The sequence below is a fragment of the Stenella coeruleoalba genome (genome assembly GCF_951394435.1).
Source record: "Stenella coeruleoalba genome assembly, chromosome: 11".
NCBI classification, from domain to species: domain Eukaryota; kingdom Metazoa; phylum Chordata; class Mammalia; order Artiodactyla; family Delphinidae; genus Stenella; species Stenella coeruleoalba.
In genome coordinates, this window is record NC_137157.1 from 79,492,658 (window position 1) to 79,516,543 (window position 23,886).

The window sequence follows — 23,886 nt, forward strand, 5'->3', positions numbered from 1 at the left end:
AATTCTTAGAAAAGCACAACTTTCTGAGACTGAACCAGGAAGAAATAGAAAATTTAAACAGACCAATCACAAGCACTGAAATTGAAACTGTGATTAAAAATCTTCCAACAAACAAAACCCCAGCACCAGATGGTTTCACAGGCAAATTCTATCAAACATTTAGAGAAGAGCTAACAGCTATCCTTCTCAAACTCTTCCAAAATATAGCAGAGGGAGGAACACTCTCAAACTCATTCCACGAGGCCACCATCACCCTGATACCAAAACCAGACAAAGATGCCACAAAAAAAGAAAACTCCAGGCCAATATCACTGATGAACACAGATGCCAAAATCCTCAACAAAATACTAGCAAACAGAATCCAACAGCACATTAAAAGGATCATATACCATGATCAAGTGGGGTTTACCCCAGAATGCAAGGATTCTTCAATATATGCAAATCAATCAATATGATAAACCATATTAACACACTGAAGGAAAAAACCATATGATCATCTCAATAGATGCAGAAAAAGCTTTCGACAAAATTCAACACATACTCTTGATAAAAACCCTCCAGAAAGTAGGCATAGAGGGAACTTACCTCAACATAATAAAGGCCATATATGACAAACCCACGGCTAACATCATACTCAATGGTGAAAAACTGAAACCATTTCTATAAAGATCAGGAACAAGACAAGGTTGTCCACTCTCACCAATATTATTCAACATAGCTTTGGAAGTTTTAGTCACAGCAATCAGGGAAGAAAAAGAAACAAAAGGAATCCAAACTGGAAAAGAAGAAGTAAAACTGTCACTGTTTGCAAATGACACGATACTATACATAGAGAATCCTAAAGATACCGCCAGAAAACTACTAGAGCTAATCAATGAATTTGGTAAAGTAGCAGCATACAAAATTAATGCACAGAAATCTCTTGCATTCCTATACACTAATGATGCAAAATCTGAAACAAAAGTTAAGGAAACACTCCCATTTACCATTGCAACAAAAAGAATAAAATACCTAGGAATAAACCTACCAAAGGAGACAAAAGACCTGTATGCAGAAAACCATAAGACACTGATGAAAGAAATTAAAGATGATACAAACAGATGGAGAGATATATCATGTTCTTGGATTGGAAGAATCAATGCTGTGAAAATGACTATACTACCCAAAGCAATCTACAGATTCAATGCATTCCCTATCAAATTACCAATGGCATTTTTTACGGAACTAGAACAAATCATCTTATAATTTGTATGGAGACAGTAAAGACCCTGAATAGCCAAAGCAGTCTTGAGGGAAAAAAACGGAGCTGGAGGAATCAGGCTCCATGACTTCAGACTATACTACAACGCCACAGTAATCAAGACAGTATGGTACTGGCACAAAAACAGAAATATAGATCAATGCAACAGGATAGAAAGCCCAGTGATAAACCCATGCACATATGGTCACCTTATTTTTGATAAATGGGGCAAGAATATACAATGGAGAAAAGACAGCCTCTTCAATAAGTGGTGCTGGGAAAACTGGGCAGCTATATGTAAAAGAATGAAATTAGAACACTCCCTAACACCATACACAAAAATTAACTCAAAATGGATTAAAGACCTAAGTGTAAGGCCAGACACTATAGAACTCTTAGAGGAAAACATAGGCAGAACACTCCAAGACACAAATCACAGCAAGATCCTTTCTGACCCACCTCCTAAAAAAATGGAAATAAAAACAAAAATAAACAAATGGGACCTAATGAAGCTTAAAAGCTTTTGCACCGCAAAAGAAACCATAAACAAGACAAAAAGGCAACCCTCAGAATGGGAGAAAATAGTTGCAAATGAAGCAACTGACAAAGGATTAATCTCCAAAATATATAAGCAGCTCATGCAGCTCAATATCAAAAAACAAACAACCCAATCCAAAAATGGGCAGAAGACCTAAAGAGACATTTCTCCAAAGAAGGTATACAGACTGCCAACAAACACATGAAATGATGCTCAACATCACTAATCATTAGAGAAATGCAAATCAAAAGTACGATGAGGTATCACCTCACACCGGTCAGAATGGCTATCATCAAAAAATCTACAAACAATAAATGCTGGAGAGGGTGTGGAGAAAAGGGAGCCCTCTTGCACTGTTGGTGGGAATGTAAATTGATACAGCCACTATGGAGAGCAGTATAGAGGTTCCTCAAAAAACTAAAAATAGAACTACCATATGACCCAGCAATCCCACTACTGGGCATATACCCTGAGAAAATCACAATTCAAAAAGAGTCATGTACCACAATGTTCACTAGCCCTATTTACAATAGCCAGCACATGGAAGCAACCTAAGCGTCCATCGACAGATGAATGGATAAAGAAGATGTGTCACATATATGCAGTGGAATATTACTCAGCCATAAAAAGAAATGAAATTGAGTTATTTGTAGTGAGGTGGATGGACCTAGAGTCTGTCATACAGAGTGAAGTAAGTCAGAGAAAAACAAATACCGTATGCTAACACATATATATGGAACCTTAAAAAAAAAAGTTTCTGAAAAACTTAGCTGCAGGACAGGAATAAAGACACAGACGTAGAGAATGGACTTGAGGACACAGGGCGTGAAAAGGGTAAGCTGGGACAAAGTGAGAGAGTGGCATGGACATATATACACTACCAAATGTAAAACAGATAGCTAGTGGGAAGCAGCCGCATAGCACAGGGAGATCAGCTCGGTGCTTTGTGTCCACCTATAGCAGTGGGATAGGCAGGGTGGGAGGGAGAGGCAAGAGGGAGGAGATATGGGGATATATGTATATGTATGGCTGATTCACTTTGTTATACAGCGGAAACTAACACACCATTGTAAAGCAATTATACTCCAATAAAGATGTTAAAAAAAAAATTAGGGGATTTTTCCCTCTAAAATAGCTCTTATTCCTTAACTGATTCCTTGGGTTTTTTTCCTTTCCATTTCTTTGAGATATAATTGACATATAGCCACTGTACAAGTTTTAGGTGTACAGGATAATGACTTGACATACCTACACTGTGATATGATTATCACAGTTGAGTTTAGTTAAACTAACATCTATCACCTCATATAGATACCAGAAAAAAAAACATTTTTCCTTTTGATGAGAACTTTTAGGATCTACTCTCTTAGCAGCAGCTTTCAAATATACAATATAGCAATGTTAACTGTAGTCACCATGCTGTACTTTACATCCTCAGTACTTAGTTATAGCCAGAAGTTCATACTTTTTGACTATCTTCATCCAATTCCTCTTCCCACCAACTCCTTGTAACGGCATATTTTAGCTCTCTCTTACATTTAAAAAAGAAATGCTCTTTTCTCCTTGAATTCACTTTCATTCAATTCAAATTTCATATTCTCATTACGTAATTATGAGCAACAGATATAAAAAGTAAAGATGCCATTTGATTTCTTCTCGCTACTTACAATAAAATGTTAGAAGAGAGGTGACCAAAGAAGCAACTGTTAAATATAAAGGAGCCAAGACTATTTACTTGAAAAATTAAACTGTTTCTCATTCCTAGTCTCCCTAGATGGAACATTACATATTAAAATTAAGAAATGGTTTGAGGGCAAAGATGAAGCACAGGTGCTGTCAGGAAAACAGTCTTAAGATGAAACCACAGGTGTAGCTTTGTGAAGACAGGAAAATTCAAGGTGGTGCTGTCTCATTGAACCTTTCAAAAAGATCAAAAACTCTAAAAACAAAGGGATATCTTATAGTGGCCTTACAGGGAACCTAAGGCAGTAAAGGGCTTTTTGTGAAGATATTTGCAGATATGCTTTTATCTAATAGAGTGATTAGGCTCAGTAGTTGTGGCACACGGGCTTAGTTGCTCCGCGGCATGTGGGATCTTCCCGGACCAGGGCTCGAACCCAAAATTTTCTTCCATGATCTTTTTTAAAAAAAACTGAAAGCAGTCACTTTTTATTAACTGACCAGATTACAAAAATAATCATGGTAGACATCTTAGTTCATCCTTCTAATAGACGTGTTGATCTGGTCTACCCTATTGCCAACATCTCTACCTTCTAAAAAGTGGGTGGTCTTTTTCTTCACTCCACCTCACGAAGATAATTTGAAGGGCCATAGGAAGGCGTTTGCTTCTTTGAAGCATTTTTCAACACTACAGATCCCGTAAATCAGATCCTCCATGCAGATGACGCCTTATTTACCAAGAAATCAATTAATCAATGTGTTATCTGTCAGGGCAATTTGCTTCTTTTTTTTTTTTTCTGTACATGGGCCGCTCACTGTTGTGGCCTCTCCCGTTGCGGAGCACAGGCTCCAGACATGCAGGCTCAGCGGCCATGGCTCACAGGCCCAGCCGCTCTGCCGCATGTGGGATCTTCCCAGAGCGGGGCACGAACCCGTGTCCCCTGCATCGGCAGGCGGACTCTCAACCACTGTGTCACCAGGGAAGCCCGGCAATTTGCTTCTTATTGTTTTGCCATAACTACGCTTGTAGATCAGTTCACCTGCTGACCTCAGGTTTGGGTACCCCCATGCAATACATGGCTCCACAATCCCCAGCATGTTAACTGAAGTCCATCATCTTTCACAGTTAGTGTCACACGTGACTAAAATAAATTTACATAATCTCACTTTACCCTCACTTTACTTATTCCCTACTTATTCTTTAGGAAGTAGATTATAACCTAGTACTGAAGATGACATCCATCTCCAAGGGATTCATATGTCTTTCCTGAATTACATAAGTGGTTTTGACATTGCCCAAGTGTTTACTTATTAATAAAGAGAGGGAAAAAACACACATTTCAAATAAAGAGCCGGAGGTCACAATAATTGCGGGGATAAAGCAAGTCAGTAATCCACCTGAGAAAAGAACCATGTCTTTGATGTTATCAATGGCACTTTCAATGACAGAGTCTCTTTAACATGAAGAAACTATTGAGTCTATAAATACCTCTTCTGGAGCACTTGTGTTAAATGGGTCATGATTGGGAGATCCCATTACTGGCGTAGATGACAGGTTTTTCTCCAGATCGCTAAAGCCCTGTGCGTCCAGCAAAGTGGAGAAGGAACTGGAAGGGAGCAGGTCTTCAAAGTCACCATCTTGGCCTAAGCAACGACAAAGCGGAAAGTGGACACCAGCAGCTTTTCATGTTTTACTTTTGGAGGAAGATAAGAATCCCAATTATCTTGAATATAAAAATTTTTCTGATCCCTAAAAATCAAAGAGTCAACTCCTGGCATCGCTTGAAGAACAACAACGTGGGACCTAGGAAACGGCATCTTAAACTGTGAGCACCTAAGGCCCAGGGACTCTTGGGCCACATGAGTATCCAGTAGTGGTATTAGTAGAGGTATTAATTACTAGTGGTTTAATAGACACAATCATAGACTCACAGCATTGATGTTAAAAGTTAACTTAGTCCAACAACCTTCCTGTAATTCTGTGTCAACATTTGGGGCTTTATAAATTTCAGTTCAGAAATAACCCAGCTGAGGAATACCAGTGGTACAACAAAACTGATTCTGAACAGCAACAAAGTCACCATTTAGACAACTCCATTTTCATCGCTACTGTGGTCTTGAAAAAACATAGAAAGGAAAAAAGGAAAAGAAGAGAAAATAGATGACCCTTTGACTCTTAAGAGGATCCTTTTTTGCCATTCATTTCATTTTAAAGTAGAAAGAATGGCCTAATGGAGAGAAGGAACCACATAACCAGCAAACCAGCAACTTTGAGAATTTTTTTACATCTCTAGAAATGAAAAGGATTAAGTGCTGAACAACAGTGCCAGATATTCTTTCTTTACAAACAGAATGGTCCTTCCAACTATTCTCTGAATAATACAAAATGGCAAATCATATACTTGTTTAAAGATACTAACTAGACATAGCTTCTTAATTTAGGTTTTTATTAGATTTTTACTCTAATTTTATTAGAATTCAGGTATTCTTAAAATTCCCTGAGGATTGTCTAAATAAATATAAATCCTAGTGAGAAATCACTGTTTACATAACTCTTCAATAGAACAGGACATAATTTTCAATGGTTTATAAACATCTATCCTGCTGTACACGGTTAAAAACTATCTTTTTTAATTATATGCTTATATGCATAGAAAAAAAAGGCCAGAAAGAATTACGTGAAAATGCCAGCAATGATCATGCCAGTGCAATTTTGAGTGACTTTTTACCCTTTTTATCTGTTTTCCAAGTGTCTTACAATGTAGTCTAATTACAGAAATCAATCTGCTCTTCCTTGATTTTTAAATATTAGAATTATAGTGTTGAGATTCTATAAAATCAAACAATGTTTTAAATGCTATGACTATGTAAAAATTAATTACTTGAGAATTTGCAATATTCTTTAGAAGAGAGACTCCTGTGAAGGTTTAGAAAATGGTGAGTGGTAAGAATTGTCATAAGTCTACACTGATAATTAGAGGTTCATTTGCTCATTCAGATATTTATAAAGTCTTAATAATAGGCCTTCTGGACAAAAAGATGAAGATCCATTTTTTTCAAAGATCCTGGTCTAGGGCTTCCCTGGTGGTGCAGTGGTTAAGAGTCCGCCTGCCGATGCAGGGGACATGGGTTCGTGCCCCGGTCCGGGAAGATCCCACATGTCGCGGAGCGGCTGGGCCTGTGAGCCATGGCCGCTGGACCTGTGCGTCCGGAGCCTGTGCTCTGCAACGGGAGAGGCCACAACAGTGAGAGGCCCGCGTACCGCAAAAAAAAAAAAAAAAAAAAAAAAAAGATCCTGGTCTAAAGCAGCATTTTCTTTCTTTGTGAACCCATCAAGATTAAAATTTCAAAATCCGAGTGTCCCATGAGTACCTACCAAAAGACTTATTTCCAGCACTTACTTTTTTTTTTTAATAGCTACTGATATGTGTAATTCTAGGTAATTTGTTTTTTTTTAAACATCTTTATTGGAGTATAATTGCTTTACAATGGTGTGTTAGTTTCTGCTTTATAACAAAGTGAATCAGTTATACATATACATATATCCCCATATCTCTTCCCTCTAGGGGACTCTTCAATAGAACAGGACATAATTTTCAATGGTTTATAAACATCTATCCTGCTTACACGGTTAAAAACTATCTTTTTTAATTATATACTTATATGCATAGAAAAAAAAGGCCAGAAAGAATTACGTGAAAATGCCAGCAATGATCATGCCAGTGCAATTTTGACTGACTTTTTACCTCCCTCCCTCCCACCCTCCCTATCCCACTCCTCTAGGTGGTCACAAAGCACCAAGCTGATCTCCCTGTGCTATGCAGCTGCTTCCCACTAGCTATCCATTTTACATTTGGTAGCCAGCACTTACTTTCAAAGCAAATAACCCCAACTAGGCAGTGCTAATGAACAAGAGAACTTTCAAAGTTCTTCACATTTTTGTGTGTTTTGAATGACCCCCAAATCTTTGCCACATTTGTGGATGGCCAACTGGCCCATCAGCAGATAAAATAATAATAAATACAACAAAATGCATACTATCTTTACCTAGATGTTTTACTTTTTTTTTTTTTTTTTTTTTTGCAGTACGCGGGCCTCTCACTGTTGCGGCCTCTACCGTTGTGGAGCACAGGCTCTGGACGCGCAGGCTCAGCGGCCATGGCTCACGGGCCCAGCCGCTCCGCGGCATGTGGGATCTTCCCAGACCGGGGCACGAACCCGTGTCCCCTGCATCGGCAGGCGGACGCTCAACACTGCGCCACCAGGGAAGCCCCAGATTTTTTAAAAACACATTCAAAGCTGAACACAATCCTCCTCAACCACTTCCATGTTCCTTCTCTAGGCTTCCCCCTCTTGGTAAATGGAACCATCATCTGCTAGTTGCTTTAGTCAGAAATGTTGATCTTTCCTGATGCCTTCTTCTTCTTCACTCTCCTCATCTAATTCATCACACTACTGAGTTGATTCTAACACCAAAATACGTTTCCAATCAGCACCATCAGATCTTCCCACTGCAATACTGCAAGGGCCTCTTGATTGGCTTCCCTTCCTTCCAACACTGCTGGAATAGTCCCAGTGGTCCACAGTCCACGATGGTCCATTTGTCACAAAGATCATGCGGTTGACTTGTTCAGACCATTCAGTGGATCCCTCTGGGCTCGAATAAGAGCTGAACTCCTCACTTTGCATGACCCGGCCGTGCTCACCTCTATTATCTCATCTTGTCTCACTCTCCCCCCTGCTCACTACCTTCTAGGTACACTGGTCTCCTTTTGTTTCTTAATAAACACACCAAGGTCTTCTTTCCCCGAGGCTCTTGCAGGTACTGTCCTTCTTTCTCTCTGCAACGTTACCTAGTCAACTCCGTGGAGAGGCTCTCTCTGGGCAACCAATCAACAGTGTACTCATCAGCTGACACACTTTCTGGCAGAGAACAGATGCCTAATAACATCACTGAATGAATGAAAGGAGCAACCTAACTTGAAATAATGGATATACTTCATGAAAGAAATTGAGGCCAAATGTAAAAAAGTTCACAGCCACTTAAAAATCAAGTAAAGCAGAGAAGTCTTTAGAGCTACACTACCTTTTTTACCTTGGGCCAGTACCACTGTATCTTGCATTTTCTTATACCTGTTCAGGCACTGTCGAAGATCTTCTATTTTCCGATCCTATTAGTAAAATAAATTATCATCTTTAATATTATGATTTTAAAACAACAAAAGTGATTGTGACACAAAGAATAAGTAGACATGAATTATTTACATTATTCAAAGAATGCTTCTAAACTTTAGTAAAACTGGTAATGTTCAGAATATTTTGCCTACATACGTCAGAGACATAGAAAAAGTACCTCTAAAGTTAGAGATCCTATCCTTCAGCTGCCATCTTTAAAAAACAAAAACAAAACAAGGTAATAAGACACAAAACAAAACAAAAAAAAACAAGAAAAAAATCAACTTCCTTTACTCTCCTAAGGCAGAGCTTGAAAGAAAGATCTACACCTGCTACCTTTACCAGCTGCCATTAATCACCATCTGGCTTTTCCCTTCTCCAAACACTCCACCAAAGCTGCTTCAATTACTGATCAGTGACCTTCTCTTTACTAAAAACAATGGACACTTTTCATCCTTTTTCTAATTTGACTTCTAGATGGCACCTGATTGACCCCCACTCTTTCCTTCTTTCACTTTTCTCTCCACTCTTTCTTTTCTTCTGTTTTGATTTGTTAATTCCTTGACCAGATAAACATTCTACTTCCATAACCCCCACTATCTTCCCAACCCAGAATATAAAATGTTAGAGCTTCAACGTGTTGTCCTTTACCCTCTTCTCTCTTCCCAGGCCCTCAGTGTGGTAAATTATAAAAATGGGCTCCCTAGCTTCCCCGACATGGATTTGGGGCATGGCCATGTGACTTGCTTTGGCCAATGATATATAACAAATGTGGTTCAGAGCAAAGGCTTGAAAAGTATTTGCACATTGGGGCTTGCCCTCTCTTGCTGCCCTAGGGAACCCTGAGGCCACTACATGAAGAAGCATAGGCTAGTCTACTGGAGGATGAGAGACCATTTGGAGAAGAGACAACCCAGCTGGGGTCAACCTAGACCAGTCAATCACCAGACATGTGAGTTACATCATCTTAAACCATCCATCCCCATTCTAGCCACCAGCTAATGGTAGAGATCAGCAAAGCCAGCCCAGACTAGAAGAGCAATCTAGCCCACCTACAATAGTATGAGAAATAATAAATGTGATTTATCATGGAGCAAAAGCAAACTGACACATGAACTATAGTTTTGTCCCCACCAATCTATATATTTCAACTCTACATTTCTCCTAAAATTGATGGGGTTCACTCCCCACCAATCTATAATCCTACATTAATCCTAAAATTTAGGTTGATTTTCCAATTTTCTATGAGATACCTCCTTGTAATGTCCCATGAACACATCAAATTGAGTACATCTAAAATGAAGCTCATTATTTGCCTCCAGTATCTCGGTCTCTGCTTGGATTCCCTTAACTCTTTTATGGGCACCATCATTCACCCCACTGCTCAAACCAGAAACTTACTCCCAAATCCAAAGATTTAAAAATCTTGTCGACCTGTGAATTTCTCTAAAATCCCTTCCTTCCTTACCACTTCACTGCCATTGCCTTATTTCAGCCCGTCTTCATTTCTCACCTATTCTAACAGCCTCTTAATTCTTCTGTCTTCATTCTCCCTCCCTTATTCTTGCTTCCATTCTGCCACTGGAGTTAGCTTTCTAACATGGCAATTTAATTATCTCACTGTCCAAGGTCTAAAGCTGAGAACCCAAATCATTACATCATTAGCCTTGCCACAGCACTCTCTCATATACCCAACTCCTCGACCTGTATCTCCTGCTCCAGAACTTTCCCAGCACGCACTGGCTGTTGTTTCAAGCCTTGGTTTTGAGACATGTTTTCACTCATGGATCCTTTGCCCAGAATCCTTCATTTTCCTGATGAATGACTCTTTGCTCTCCCTCAGAATTTGCCCAAATATGTCCTCTTTGAAGACTTCTTGGAACCACCAAGAAGTTATGTCACTCTCGCTGCTCCTAGAGAAGTTTGAGCATCTAGTAAGCCCTCATTCAACATTGGGAGTTTCATTTGTTATTGTTGCTTTTTGAGGGAGAGAAATTAAAACCAAATGAATTTTAGTGATTTTTTTTCAAATTAAATCTATGTGGGGCAGCTTGCTAATGACTTTTCTTTTTATTTGATGTGGGGAAGACTAGCAAAAAGAAACCTATATATGGGTAGGTGGGTAGGAGAAAGAGTTTATTTCCATTGAACAAAGAACAAAAAGAATGAAAGGCAATAAATAAATATACAAACAGAGTAGGCAAGAAAGAATTAGAGAAAGAAGTTTATGATGAGAGAAAAAGATCAAGATAAAGTTCTTTGGCATTTGCTTGGTTTTTATTTCCTTGAAATTACTCTTTTCATGGGAAAATGTCTCCTTGTTCTATTCTTTAAAGGACACGAGGGGAGAGCAGTTCTGATGACAGGAGCTGAACCTGCCTGCTGGGTATATGGCTGGTCAGGGAAGCCAAGAAGAAGCGTGTTTCCTTAGTAGGGTCCCTGCATCCCTGCTCTTAGCAGGATGAAGTAAGGAGAAGCAACAGCTGGAGGAAAGGCCCTCTTGGAGACCTTGATATTAGGTGAGCATAGCTAAAACAAAGCCGAGTGCCATCCTTGATTACATGGTGCCTGTGCTTGTTTCCTGGTATCTCACCATCAGGAGAGCAGAGATAATCCCAGATGTGAAAGAGGCCAGGAGTGTGAAGGAAATAACATGTTCCTAGAGAAGAAAATCAACAGGATCATGAAGCTAAAGTTGCCATGGCTACCTCCTTCAGAGTTCATAGGGCAGTCCAGAATTTCCAGGGACCACAGAAAGGATGTACTATGGCCTGTATCCTTTGTCTCATTTGTCACCTGAATATAAAGAGCTGATCTGATAACCTGAACATTTTCTAAATTCAGGGCGGTGGTTGGGAGGGGTAGATTCTCAGTGGAGCCAGTGCTGCTGGTCTCCATTCCTGTCTGTGCAGCACAAGTACGTCTATGACCCGCCCCCCGAGAGCAGGCCCACTTGGGCAGGAAGGGAGAATGCTTGCCTCTTAACGTCAGCTGTGTTTAGGCGATGTTCTTTCAAACTGGGATATCTGATGAGAATGCATGGAATGATCAAAATGATGTTATTACACGTCCAAATAAACACTTAAATTTCATCTAGTTACCTTTTCTTCATTTGCTGCCATCAAAGACTCCACAGCCTTTTTCATTTTTTGTACTTCAATATCTGAAATATCACAACAGCAAATCAGAAGTCTGTTTAGTTAACTTGTGTGACAATAACAAGAAGCTACTGACTCTTCAGATCGAAATGTTGCAAGGTAAAGATGTTAATGATTTGTTCCACTTTCTTTTCTTTTTTTAAAAGGCACATTTACCATTCATATTCTCTTTTAGGGAAAACCTGAAAAATGAACACTTTCTAACTCACCTTAATAGTCATCATTCCAGAAAGAAAACAACTACCCTCTCTCAAAGCAAGAACAAAATCCTCATAAGAACACTGAAGATGAAATTTCAGTGCTATAACAATAAAAATACAGAGCTTTCAAAGAAGAAACTTATAAAGCAGGTGAAAGCAATGAATGGTGTATATATGACAAGAGCAGAGAAAATGATGTTCGGTTATAACCAAGATGGAGACACAAATGGTAAGAGCCTGAAGGAACGTGATATTTACATGAGTATCATGCTAAGCAGCTGGCTGTAGGTTCCATACAGAAGGATAACAAGTACTTTGCTTCATCTATAAACTTCATTTCCAGTACTATTTTAAAACGTTTTTAAACAATACTATTTTAAAAGGCCAAAGTAAGTGATTCTCCTTAAAATGTGACATTCAAATACAAAAGCATGTTACTTTAGTAATAAAAAAACAAACATTTTAAAAATGGAAAGTCAACCCAAACTGAAATCACAAATTAAAAAAATTGAAACAGAGGAAAATGTTCAGCTAAGGTTGTCTGCTTTTGAGGACAAAAAAATACTACTGAAGGTAAATTTTAAAACAGTGGAGCATCATTCAGCTCTGATACAATACTTTCAATTAAGGTATACTGTTTAGGAACTGCTTTTCTTCTTTTTTTTTTTTTAATGGCAAATTCCCTTAAGAACTTAATGTCTGGAGGAAAGTCCACTAAGGCTTTATCGATTACACTGCATTAACTCTAGTCTCTGTTAGTCAGCCTGGGTACAATTTCTTTTGTAACACAAGAGGATATGTTTATAGAAGCCCTTAATATAGATCTCAGTGAAAAAGTGGGCTCCAAAACATTGGAAAACAAAAGCAAAGTTCAAAATAATCTTCAACTGTGGTAAACCGTAAAAACAGTAGGTTTTCATAGGAGCATAAACATTATTTTCTCCTCTGACCCTGTATCTCCTGGGCCACGGAGAAAACGCTTCCTCACCTCCACCACTCTGGGTGCTCTGCTGTATCCTGCAGAGCAAAAGGGCTGAACCAGGAGCAATAAGCAAAACGGTCTTTTACTCCTTGTTTTATTGTTTGTTTATTTGCCCTCTATTTTGTATACTCTGAAGAAATGGGGAGCTTATTGATGAAGCAATTTTACATCTTTGGGGAGAGAAATGTTTTAAAAACACATGCAAAGAACAGTCCAAGTAGTACTTTTGGTGAATGTAAAGGCTGATGGAAATACACCAAAAACCTTACTTTTGTCTTTGAGCTTCTTTTTAAAATTTTCATCTGTGCAGGAAAACCCATTGAATTGGAAGTTAGCATACATTACAACAATAAGTAGTATTTTAAAAGCACTATTATTTGGTCTCCTTTTACCTAAAATAAAGAGACTCTAACCTCATAAAGACTGAATATTAAGCATTATTTTATGACTTTAGGACTGATACCGCAATATAACATGCCCTCTGTGAGGTTAGAAAGAGAATCTAATGTAGTTAATCAGAAGATGTAAATCTGAGTTACTACCTCTGTTACTTCACCTTTCTGAACCTTGATTTTCTTGTATTAGAATTGGGCCTTCGGAGTACAACTGCTTCTTACACTAACTGTGATGAAAAACCAGCTAATGTTGCATTGGTTGTTTTTTACATTTCCATTACAGTCTGATATGTGACCCTCCTGAATGTGATTAGGACATTGCTTATGTCATATTCATCTCACTGCTCAAGTTCAGCAGCACTGAAGTGGTCCATCGCCTCCTGTTCACCAAGATGAGTCCACTGATCACGCAGGTAGATGTTATGGCAACATCAGATTCCACGAAGTTTCTAAGCACTTGCTCTTAGTGCCTGGCTGTGTACTGCTGACAAGTGGTTCACAGACCACTGCTACTGCTAGTCCTCAGATCCGACTTTGGGTAGCATTACTCTAGCATAGCCAACATAGCCTCTAGCCCACATAGCCTCTATGATTCCATTTTTTTCCTTAGAATCTTGAAAGCATGACCTGTCTGTGAGTGTCCTTGAAGAACATACATTCTACACATGTCAAAATAGAGGGGAAAAATCCATTTCCCTCAATGTTGGATGAATTGAGTTTTCTGATGGAGAGGGGATTGTGATACCTACAGGTAAATAAAGCCAGGGTATTCTAGAGCCAAGAAGACTTTGGAGGTAATCTAATTCAAGCCCCTCATTGTACAGACAATAATAGATAAAATAGACAAAACAGATAAAGCAATAGATAAAAATGTACCAAATCTACACTAACTGGAATTTGTTCTGTTTTGAATGAGTCAGAACTTGCTTTTGCCATACCATTTGTTATAACAAAGAAAGGTTAAATTTGACCGAGTGTTGTCAGATGTTACAGGCATATACACTTCCAAATATGATTTTTTAAAAACCCACATTTCATTCAAGTTATTTTCTAGCGGGTATAATCTACATTATGAAAAATTACAGTCCATATGATGTCCAGGACAAACCTCCTCAATTTATGAAAACAATTTTTTGGATAAATTCATACAGTTTTCCCAAAACGGAATTAACCTAATTTGCTTTCTAGAAGGTTGAGGGCTCAATGCATGATAAGAAATGTTCATTAACTTTCCAAAGATACACAGCCTTCCCTCTCTCCTCTCAAAAAGGCAGGCAAGGTTCCTAAATGCCTTACTTTATGTTGTCTCAAGTTCAGTTCAGAGGGGAATAATCTTGGGACATAGTTTTGGTTCCTTTTAATTCTTTTTGACACTTCCTTGTATTGCAATTTGGACATGATGGGAATTTACCGTGTAACCTAAAATAAAGTCCCACTAAAGAAAAGAGGTGCCCTTCTCCAGCTGCTCAAGAGGAAGTTAATAGATGCCCAAGCACAGTAAAGAGGCTTGGAGGAGTCCCTGCAGTCCTGGGCCCAGATGGCCTCTGCTACTCCTCTCTCTCTTAGATGCTAATGGTACACATCATCTAACATCAGTTTCTTTTATAGATCTTGGACGACTTTAACAAAACAAGAGAACAAATGTTAAATACATATTCTTACCTCGATCAAGAATTTCAATCCCTTCTCCTTTCATCTTGCAAACCAATTTTTCTTGTAGTCTTTTTACTTCAGATTCCTTCTCTTCCAGCTGTTCTTTTAGAGATGCCAGTTCCTCCTACAAATGATGAATTCATTTAAAAAGAGTAGATTATGACTAAAAGGGAATATTCAGAGAGTCTGTTAACTCTTAAGTCAATAATTAGTTTTTGTGAATGAAACAAAAAACTACAAGAATTTAGACGCAAACTTCAGAAATCAGACAGTGGCAATGATAAGCAGGAAGCAAGACAATTAATAAAAGTACAACTTATAATAATTATGGTATAATTATTTCAAGTTTCCTTGTGACCAAATTAAAAATAAATCTTTTAAAGTGTGATTAGGACTAGGGCAGCCCTAAGGTTTAAATCTTATGTTAGGTAAAAAATCTGACCAAGTTAATCAAGGAAGATAATCATTAGATGCTTAGTGTCATACAAGCAAAACAAAATGCAAATTGGAAAATAATATACTAGACTTGCTTGACATTTATTCAGCATTTCAAGATGGCACTCATGTTCCCTGGACAAGACAGAGCTTAATTAGTGGGTAAGGTAGCACGCGATGAACAACTTTAGCCAAATCACGGGACTAAATAATTCATCCTCATCACTAAGGTAAAAGAATAGAATCTCCTACAACAATGGAAAAAAAGAGATTTAGAAAACAGATTTTAAGTCTTTTTTTTTTTAAACTACACAACTATTTAAGACCCCAAATCCAATGTGCTATTTACTAATGTTTGTTTCTGTTTCATTTTGGTAAAGAATTAGCTTTGACAAATTTAAGTTTTGCTGGCTGTATTTAACCCAGGAAATAAAGCCATGCAATGCTAATAAGTACACCTTTATTTTTCTTAATATAGTTTCAGTCTCTAAAGATACGTACTATGTTTGGTATTATGAGAAGATGTAGCTCTCCAATGGAGCTAAGAAGTTGGCCCTATAGTTTTTGTTTATGGTAGGAATGGACACCAAATACAAGGAATTTTCAGTAGCACTGGCAAGAAGTGCTGCCTGTTCTCACTGTGCTTCTAAGCAGTAACTTCTACTCACTGCCATGACAGAGTTAACCGATGCACACATTTATCGCCAAGAAGGAAGAAAACAGTGTCTACTATTGATACCAGAATTCTTTCACAGCTGAATTGCTGCAATTATTTTACTATGCTTGAATCTCAGAGAGTCCAAGACAGTGAGATTTAATTTATAAACGAATACTTTTATTTTACCTGCTTATTGTTTTTCACTATTTCATATGTTTCTGAAAACAATATTAGGGATTGTATTGTCCCTCTAATCAGCTTTAAACATATTTTTAAAGAACAGGTGACACACACACAAAATGAATGCACACACCACTAAAAACACCATCACAGCAAAACAACACAAGCCAGAAAGCAACAGGCCATGGACCCCATTACCCAAGGTCTACTACACCTTCAGGGACTCCCACTTTTGCTCCATCCGCTGCTTTTCATACTGCATCTGACCCACCTTGATTTTCATGCTAGAAAGTTTGGCCATTAAAGACTGGTAGAGAGACAGGAGGGAAAGAAAACTACAGATAGAAAAAGACAAGCTAAGTAACCAAGAAAACAGTATCAGTTTATAAAGGAGGTTAGATAATTAAGAGAAATGACAGGTTACGTTCTATCAGATTAGTTAAACCCTGATTCTTATTCAGAACAGTAGTGTTTAAATTCAAGATGGTCTCCAGCTTGGAGAAAAAGTTCATTCCCTTGTAAAATGCCTTCTCTATCATATACTAAGTAGAAAATGTATTTTATTTATATTATTGATTGTAGATAGTGAGCCATTTATATAAAAATTTTTGCCATTGTGAGAACTTACTTTGGTAGATTTCAGCTTTTTTTCATTCTGAAGTCTTTCATTGTCCATTTCAGTGACTCTTAACCTCAAATCATTGATCTCCTGCATTAGCCCCTGTCCAAAAAGCGACAAGGAAATACATTAGGAAACCAGTAACACACTTATCTACCAAAAGAGCAGCTTGGAAATCTTCAGTCAATAGCTCCTGAGTTAAAGCTGGATGAATGAGATCAGACAACTGAAAATGAATGTGTCTCCTTGAGAATTAAAGCATCTTTCCATTGAAAACATTGCCTCTGCCCTAAAATGATGCGATTGATTATGAAAATGAAAGGTGACTAAAATTTTAAGAAATGTAGCTGATCGCTTACTATCATTGTGCAAATATTTCTAGACTAAAAATCACTATATGAACTCTTATCTTTTAAAATAAACCAGAGAAATTTTCTTTAGTAAAGTCATTTACTTTTAGAGACTTTTCAGTGATATATGGATATTTACAAAAATACTTTAATAATTTCTTAATTTTTCTACAAAAATACAGATTGTTCATCAGCCCAATCTTGGAGAATCAAATGAAATTTAAACACTTTAGACCAAGGATTCACAACTTGAGGGTAGATGAGGGCCTTATCATTTACAAATATATTCAGTATCATAATAATTTTATATTTGGAAAATGAAAAAGAACGCAATCCTAATGTTTTCATAATACAAATACAATCATACAACTTTTCTACTTTTATTTAAAAAAAACTAATTTGTGGGTTTCCCTGGTGGCGCAGTGGTTGAGAGTCCGCCTGCCGATGCAGGGGACACGGGTTCGTGCCCCGGTCCAGGAAGATCCCACATGCCGCGGAGCGGCTGGGCCTGTGAGCCATGACCGCTGAGCCTGCGCATCTGGAGCCTGTGCTCCACAACGGGAGAGGCCACAACAGTGAGAGGCCCGTGTACCACAAAAAAAACAAACAAAACTAATTTGCTTATAAAATTTGTCTAAATATTCTGAGCAATAGTGACATATCTTTGTCCAGAGCCCAGAGAATAGGAAAAGGAAATTAGAATGTGAAACAATACCAACTCATCCAAAAGAAGGGCTCAAATACTCTGTGAAGACTTTTTTTTTTAACCACAAGGCATGAAAACCCCACCAATGGTTAACGTGTTTTTGTTCCTTTCTTTTCAAGACATTTATTCCTGAGCCACAGATTCACAGACAGAAAAGAATTACACAAGAATGCTGTAAAAAACAAACAGAACAATGCAATAAGAAATAAAAGTTTTTTATTGAGGGATTATTCTAAACTTCTAAGTGTAAGAATTCAATCTCACAGGGGCTAGAAAAAAGGATGCTGTTGTGAAATACACTTCTCAGAAAACCTACAAGCTTTTAAATTGTAGTTTCTTGTAAAAGGGGGAAAAGTACTACCTAGTATTATATAATTACTTATTAATATTAATTATAATTACTATTAATACAATGTTTCAATAAGAGGATATCTATTTTCTCCTTTTATGAATGAGGTAAATAACTGACATCATTTAATAACATTTTAGTTGTGAGTCCTTATGTACAAGTTCAGAATTCAAGTTCAAGGAAAAGGTCAGTTTCTCCCATTTATTTATCTCCCATTTATTAACCATCTTTGCATAATACGAATTCTTAGTAGCCTTCCTTAATCAATCTGGTCTTTCTTACATATATTTTCCCACTTTCTTATTGGTAAAAAACAGCTTTGAATTCTATTGGATTGTTGTATTTTACCACTTCCTTTAGAAACAGTGGCAATTTGTAAAGAAGAAACAAATGAATAAAATAGAACTATAAATTGAGGTCATTTTTCTACTAAAAAAAACCTACCCAATCATGCTTTGTAGCAACACCATAAATATGAACATAAATTTCTAATCTGAAAGAAGCCCTATCTTCCCACGAAAAGTCAAGCTGGAAAATCTGGAAGTAGCTCCTTAACATGAAACTTTGAAAAATGTAATACAAATTATTTCCAACTAACTTCTTATCAGAAGTTCAGTACTGTTTTAAAAAGAAAATCCCTGTTATCTTTTCCTTTTCAGAAAACTCTTCAGGGCTCCACAGAAACTCATTTCTGATATCTGTATTCTTACCACAAGGGGGCACCATTGAACGATGCCAAACATCTATCAGCAGTTCCTGGGACAGGCAAGCCCTCAATCTTCCAAAGTTTCAAGACTCTTACCCCCAGTCTTTTGGAAGTATCTATACTTCTTCCCCCACTCCAATGTTTTCTTAGAAATTCATCTCCAAATAATCTAAAATTCTAAGACAATGAGCATTCTATGCTCATTCTAAGAAAATGAGCATATTCAATTTTAATTTTTTTAGTTTTAATTTTGAAGACTATTTTCATGTTTAACAAAGTTCATCATATATCCCATAATCTCTGAGTATGTGCATGCTACATTTTAACAATAGTGTTGAATGTTTATTAGAAAATTATCAGGGATTACTACAAGTTTGATAACAAGATCACCTTCCATATGATTGAGAGAATGCACGAGCAAAGCAAGTAACCCCCAAAAAAGGATTTATAAAAAATGCAGACGAACTCAAGAGATGTAGATATTGCTCTGGGGTCTTACAAAAAAAAAAAATCCTAAAACAGCTACTTCAATTTAGTCCCAATATTTGGTTAACATCTCATATCTAAATTAACCACACCTGTGCCGGTTAAGACTTTCCCTAAACTTTGTGTGTATAATAAGGCCACCTCTTAATGCCCCAAAACGATAAACTTCTTTCCTGACACCAGAGTTAGCTCCACTGCCATGTTATGCATCTGTTGACTGAATTCTACCAATGTGTTCTGTAGCAGCTGTGGAGTCAGGGAAAGACAGAAGGGAAAAGAGGAAATATCCAAACAGATTTTTAAAGAAAGCACAAAAGCTAGAATTTTAATGAAAGTAGGTAACTTCCTAAGTTTTGTTTTAAAAGCCCCAGTCTCAATTAAATGAAAAACATACTTATATAGGTGACTGACAAAGAGCTTTAAGATTAAAACATGAGCTAAGCTGGGGATTTCCTTTTGTTACTGAGCAAGTAATACATATACCAAGACTTTCCATAATAGTTACATCTTCGACAGAAAATTTAATTTTAAAAATAACAATGGAGTAAACCTTATTGCATTCAGCTCAAGGAAGGACTTTCACACAGTGGATAACATATGTGGATGATATATATCATATCGTGATGGCATGGAGTGAGCATAAAACAAATATTTGAAATGAAGATAGAGGGGGAAAGTAAGTAAATGATTTCTCCTCTCTCCTTCCTGGTACCCAATTTTCTAATTCAGTATGACACCTCTCCATACCCCAACTGAGGAAACAAAATAAAGAGAAAGGAAGAGATGGCCCTCGGAGAGAAAAAATTTCTACAGTTCTTTATACTTAGTTTCAAATGAATAGATTTCATTTGGATATGCTCTGAACTCCGCCTTGACAAAAAAGCAATTAACAAATTAGAAAACCTGGATTAACAATAAACTAGGTCAAACAAACAAGAAAGCATGTTTAGCCAGGAAAATGGGTATTTCATGTTGTAGAATCTACCCTGAATTTCACAAAAGTATACTGAGCTGTATTTATGTGGAATGATTTACATGTGGATTAGACCAAAAGTAGAAGGCCAAATTAAATGACCTCTAAAAATCTGCGACTTTTATGATTACATAATGAAAGCATGTTTGCCATACACATTTAAAAATCTACTTACCATAGAGTAAGTAATCAGTGTGCTTAAATAAGAACTACTAGTAAAATCATGCACTTGAACCCATTATTTCCACAATGAAGAGAATCAGTATGGATGAACAGATGGACAGATGGATGCATGGATGGCTAGAATAGATAGACAGAAGCTCCAAATGTCCGAAAGTCAAAAGCATTTCTAAAGGCAAGTGAAAGGATTAATATTTCATATCAAAAGTCTCAAACTAGGGCTTCCCTGCTGGCGCAGTGGTTGAGAGTCCGCCTGCCGATGCAGGGGATGTGTGTTCGTGCCCCGGTCCGGGAAGATCCCACATGCGGCAGAGCGGCTGGGCCTGTGAGCCATGGCCACTAAGCCTGCGTGTCCGGAGCCTGTGCTCCGCAACGGGAGAGGCTACGGCAGTGAGAGGCCCGCGTACCGCAAAAAAAAAAAAAAAAAAAAAAAGCCTCAAAATACAAATTACCACTATCATTTAGTGATAAAAAGTCAGTGTAAGTTTATTCTTAAAAAGAAGCATGGATAATGAGGGAACATAGTAATTAACTGCCTCTCCTTCACAACTCCACGGAATTTCAACTTGTTCTAGGAATACGTGTGTACGAGATATATAAGTATGCATATATATGTGCATAGATACGTATATGTATATAAAGAGAGAGGAAGGGTATCACTTACTTCTGTGTCTCTGAATCTATCTTCGTAATCCAATCTGTCCTTCTCTACAGCTGTCAGTTTTAACTTCAAGTTAGATATTTCAGCCATCAGGTCCAACTTCTGAGTTTCTAAGGATGTCCTGCTCAGAAGCTCCTATTAGAATTTAAGAGAGACATCCAAAAGTTGTTTTATTGTGAACAGCCACATATGGATGTGTCTCGCTTATGACTGCGAAGCAGTAACTCTTAAGTAGAGGATGTGAAGATTAATCAATAATAGATACATTTGGAAAAAATTATTTGCTTTAGTTACCCTTCAAAGAGCCGAACTAATGCTCAATAAGCATTATATTGATACACACATATATAAACGTATACATTCTTAAGCCTGAAGATAACACTGAAGATGCTATTATGTTTGCTATGTGCCAGGCACTGTTCTTACAGGTATTCAGTGGTTCAGTCCTCAAAACAACCTTATGAGATAGAAACTCATAGGATAATTCATGAATTATTCTTATTCAACAGACGAGGAAGCTAAGGAACAGAGAGGTTAAGAACTTGCAGAAGGTCATTCAGCAAGGAAATGGCAAAGCAGAGACTCAACCTTAACAGTCTCGCTCCAGTGTGTATTCTACCTGCTGTATTATAGGCCCTCTCATAGACGAGCATATGTGTGTGCACCCACATACATTACAAAATTTTTCCAATAAGTCATATAAGGTACTTATCTTTTTTCTTAATCATAAAATATACATTCATGGTTGGAAATTAGGAAACCATATGAAAGCATAAAGGAGACATTTAAAATTATCTACAATCCTATTAATATTTTATTCCAGACTCTAATTGCAGTGAACACTTTCTACTGTGTGTATGTGTTTAGAGACCTGCTACTCTAGGTTTTTTGCTTAAAATAACCCAGGGGAGTTCGCTGGTGGTCCAGTGGTTAAGACTCCACGCTTCCACTGTAGGGAGTGTGGGTTTGATCCCTGGTCAGGGAACTAAGATCCCACATGCCGAGCGGCGCAGCCAAAAAGATAAAAAGTAAAATAAACCAGGCTAAGTGAATCACGAAATTCACCACTGCATCAGAGCAAACGCAACATATAAATGTAGCATCTCAAATAGGCCAGCAGAAAAACCCCACCTCGGTACCCGCTTCTGAACATACCTGTTGCAGCATTTCTTCTGTGGCATTCAACTTCTCTCTGTGCTCTTCAAGGCAAAACTCCAAATCGCGAATCTTTTCTCCCTGAGCCTCTACCTGGTCTGTTAACACACTTACCTGTATTTAGAGCAAAATGTTGTAATGGATTAGGAAGAATTTGGGTCCCACTGCCAACTTTATTTCTCTACATAGAACAAAAACTGGGATGATGTGAACACTCATTTGGCTGTAAAACAAGAAATCTGAGCATTAATAAGAAACCAGACCTTCACACTCTTATTTATGTGATGCTTATTGGTCTGAGGACTCCTATTCAATTTTCAAGGAAGTTAGGGCTGATTGGGGATGTGCGACACTTTATAGAGAAAGAGCATATACAGAAACTATCTTTTTTGAGGGATGGTGGGGGTAGGAGGTGGTATTAGAGATTAAGAGAGGAAATGAAGTTAATGTTTGAAAGAGAAGTTATCGAGGACTATTTAAATCTGACGCTTGACAAACCAAGAGTCCAGGGAATCCAACCTCCATGAGATGTTTCATGATCACACCGTCCACGAATGTGTTCGAAAGCCAGGGTGTAGCTCAGAGGTGCAAGAGGAGCCACTGGCTTAGTCCTTCATCCTCAGTGCTTATTGCAAACCTGAGTTTGCCTCCCAACGATCACCAGCCTCGTAAATATGCTTCAGCTCTTTTGGCTCAACTACCAAAGTAAAACTACGTGCCAAGGATTTAAAGGATTATGAAGGAGAGGGAAACTCTGATTTAGCCTCCAAACAGGACTCCACTACCCACTTGGTGTTTGGTTTGGTCCATGAAATCATTTTTAAAATTGAAAAATTAAATATATATTCAGATTCAGAAATACTTATTCATATTTATGGAACAGATGTATGAATATATAGACACACATATATAGTATAAAAATCAGAATTTCTGCTATATATTAAAAAAGAAACAGATCACATCAGAAAATCAGATGACACTGTGCCTGTCATCAGACTGGCCCTTGAAGAGCAGAGGCTGAGAAGTGTTGTTCACATGCATGCTTGTTCTGCCACAGTCCTCACCGCTCCTGAATGTGTACAGATGGCCTACTGCGCTTACTTCTATAGGCAGTCTGGCTCCTGCGAGCATCTGAACTTGCCATCCCAATTTAAAATGGTCTTTGTAAGTTAAGTCATGAGGGAAAAACAGCATTTAAAAATCACTTGCCTGAAGAACGAGAGATTCTTTATCATTTTCTAAACGTGCCAGCCTTTCTTGATATACATCTCCATTCCCAGGGAGGTGTCCATTTGTCTGAAAAAGGAAGTGATACGGGTAAGCCTGACCCTCTTTAAAACTGAACTACTGTGAGGGACTTCCCTGGTGGCGCAGTGGTTGAGACTCATGCTCCCAATGCCAGGGGCC

General features: G+C 37.9%; 1 protein-coding gene across 7 annotated transcripts in view; it reads right to left on the reverse strand.

Annotated features, from left to right (window-relative positions):
* Positions 1-23,886, reverse strand: part of PPFIBP1 (PPFIA binding protein 1) — a 178,354-nt gene that overhangs the window by 27,187 nt on the left and 127,281 nt on the right. For 2 of the 7 annotated variants that reach the window (XM_079938499.1, XM_079938494.1), the window contains exons 5-13: positions 23,689-23,775; positions 22,480-22,593; positions 21,328-21,459; positions 16,923-17,015; positions 15,031-15,145; positions 13,243-13,275; positions 11,735-11,796; positions 8,554-8,629; positions 4,948-5,102 (exon numbers count right to left, since the gene is read on the reverse strand). In XM_079938499.1, coding sequence (XP_079794625.1) covers positions 4,948-5,102; positions 8,554-8,629; positions 11,735-11,796; positions 13,243-13,275; positions 15,031-15,145; positions 16,923-17,015; positions 21,328-21,459; positions 22,480-22,593; positions 23,689-23,775 — 867 coding nt within the window. Of the gene's footprint in view, positions 1-4,947; positions 5,103-8,544; positions 8,630-11,734; positions 11,797-13,242; positions 13,276-15,030; positions 15,146-16,508; positions 16,602-16,922; positions 17,016-21,327; positions 21,460-22,479; positions 22,594-23,688; positions 23,776-23,886 lie in introns of all 7 variants that reach the window. The other 5 variants (XM_079938496.1, XM_079938493.1, XM_079938498.1 and 2 more) reach the window with 4 other exon arrangements.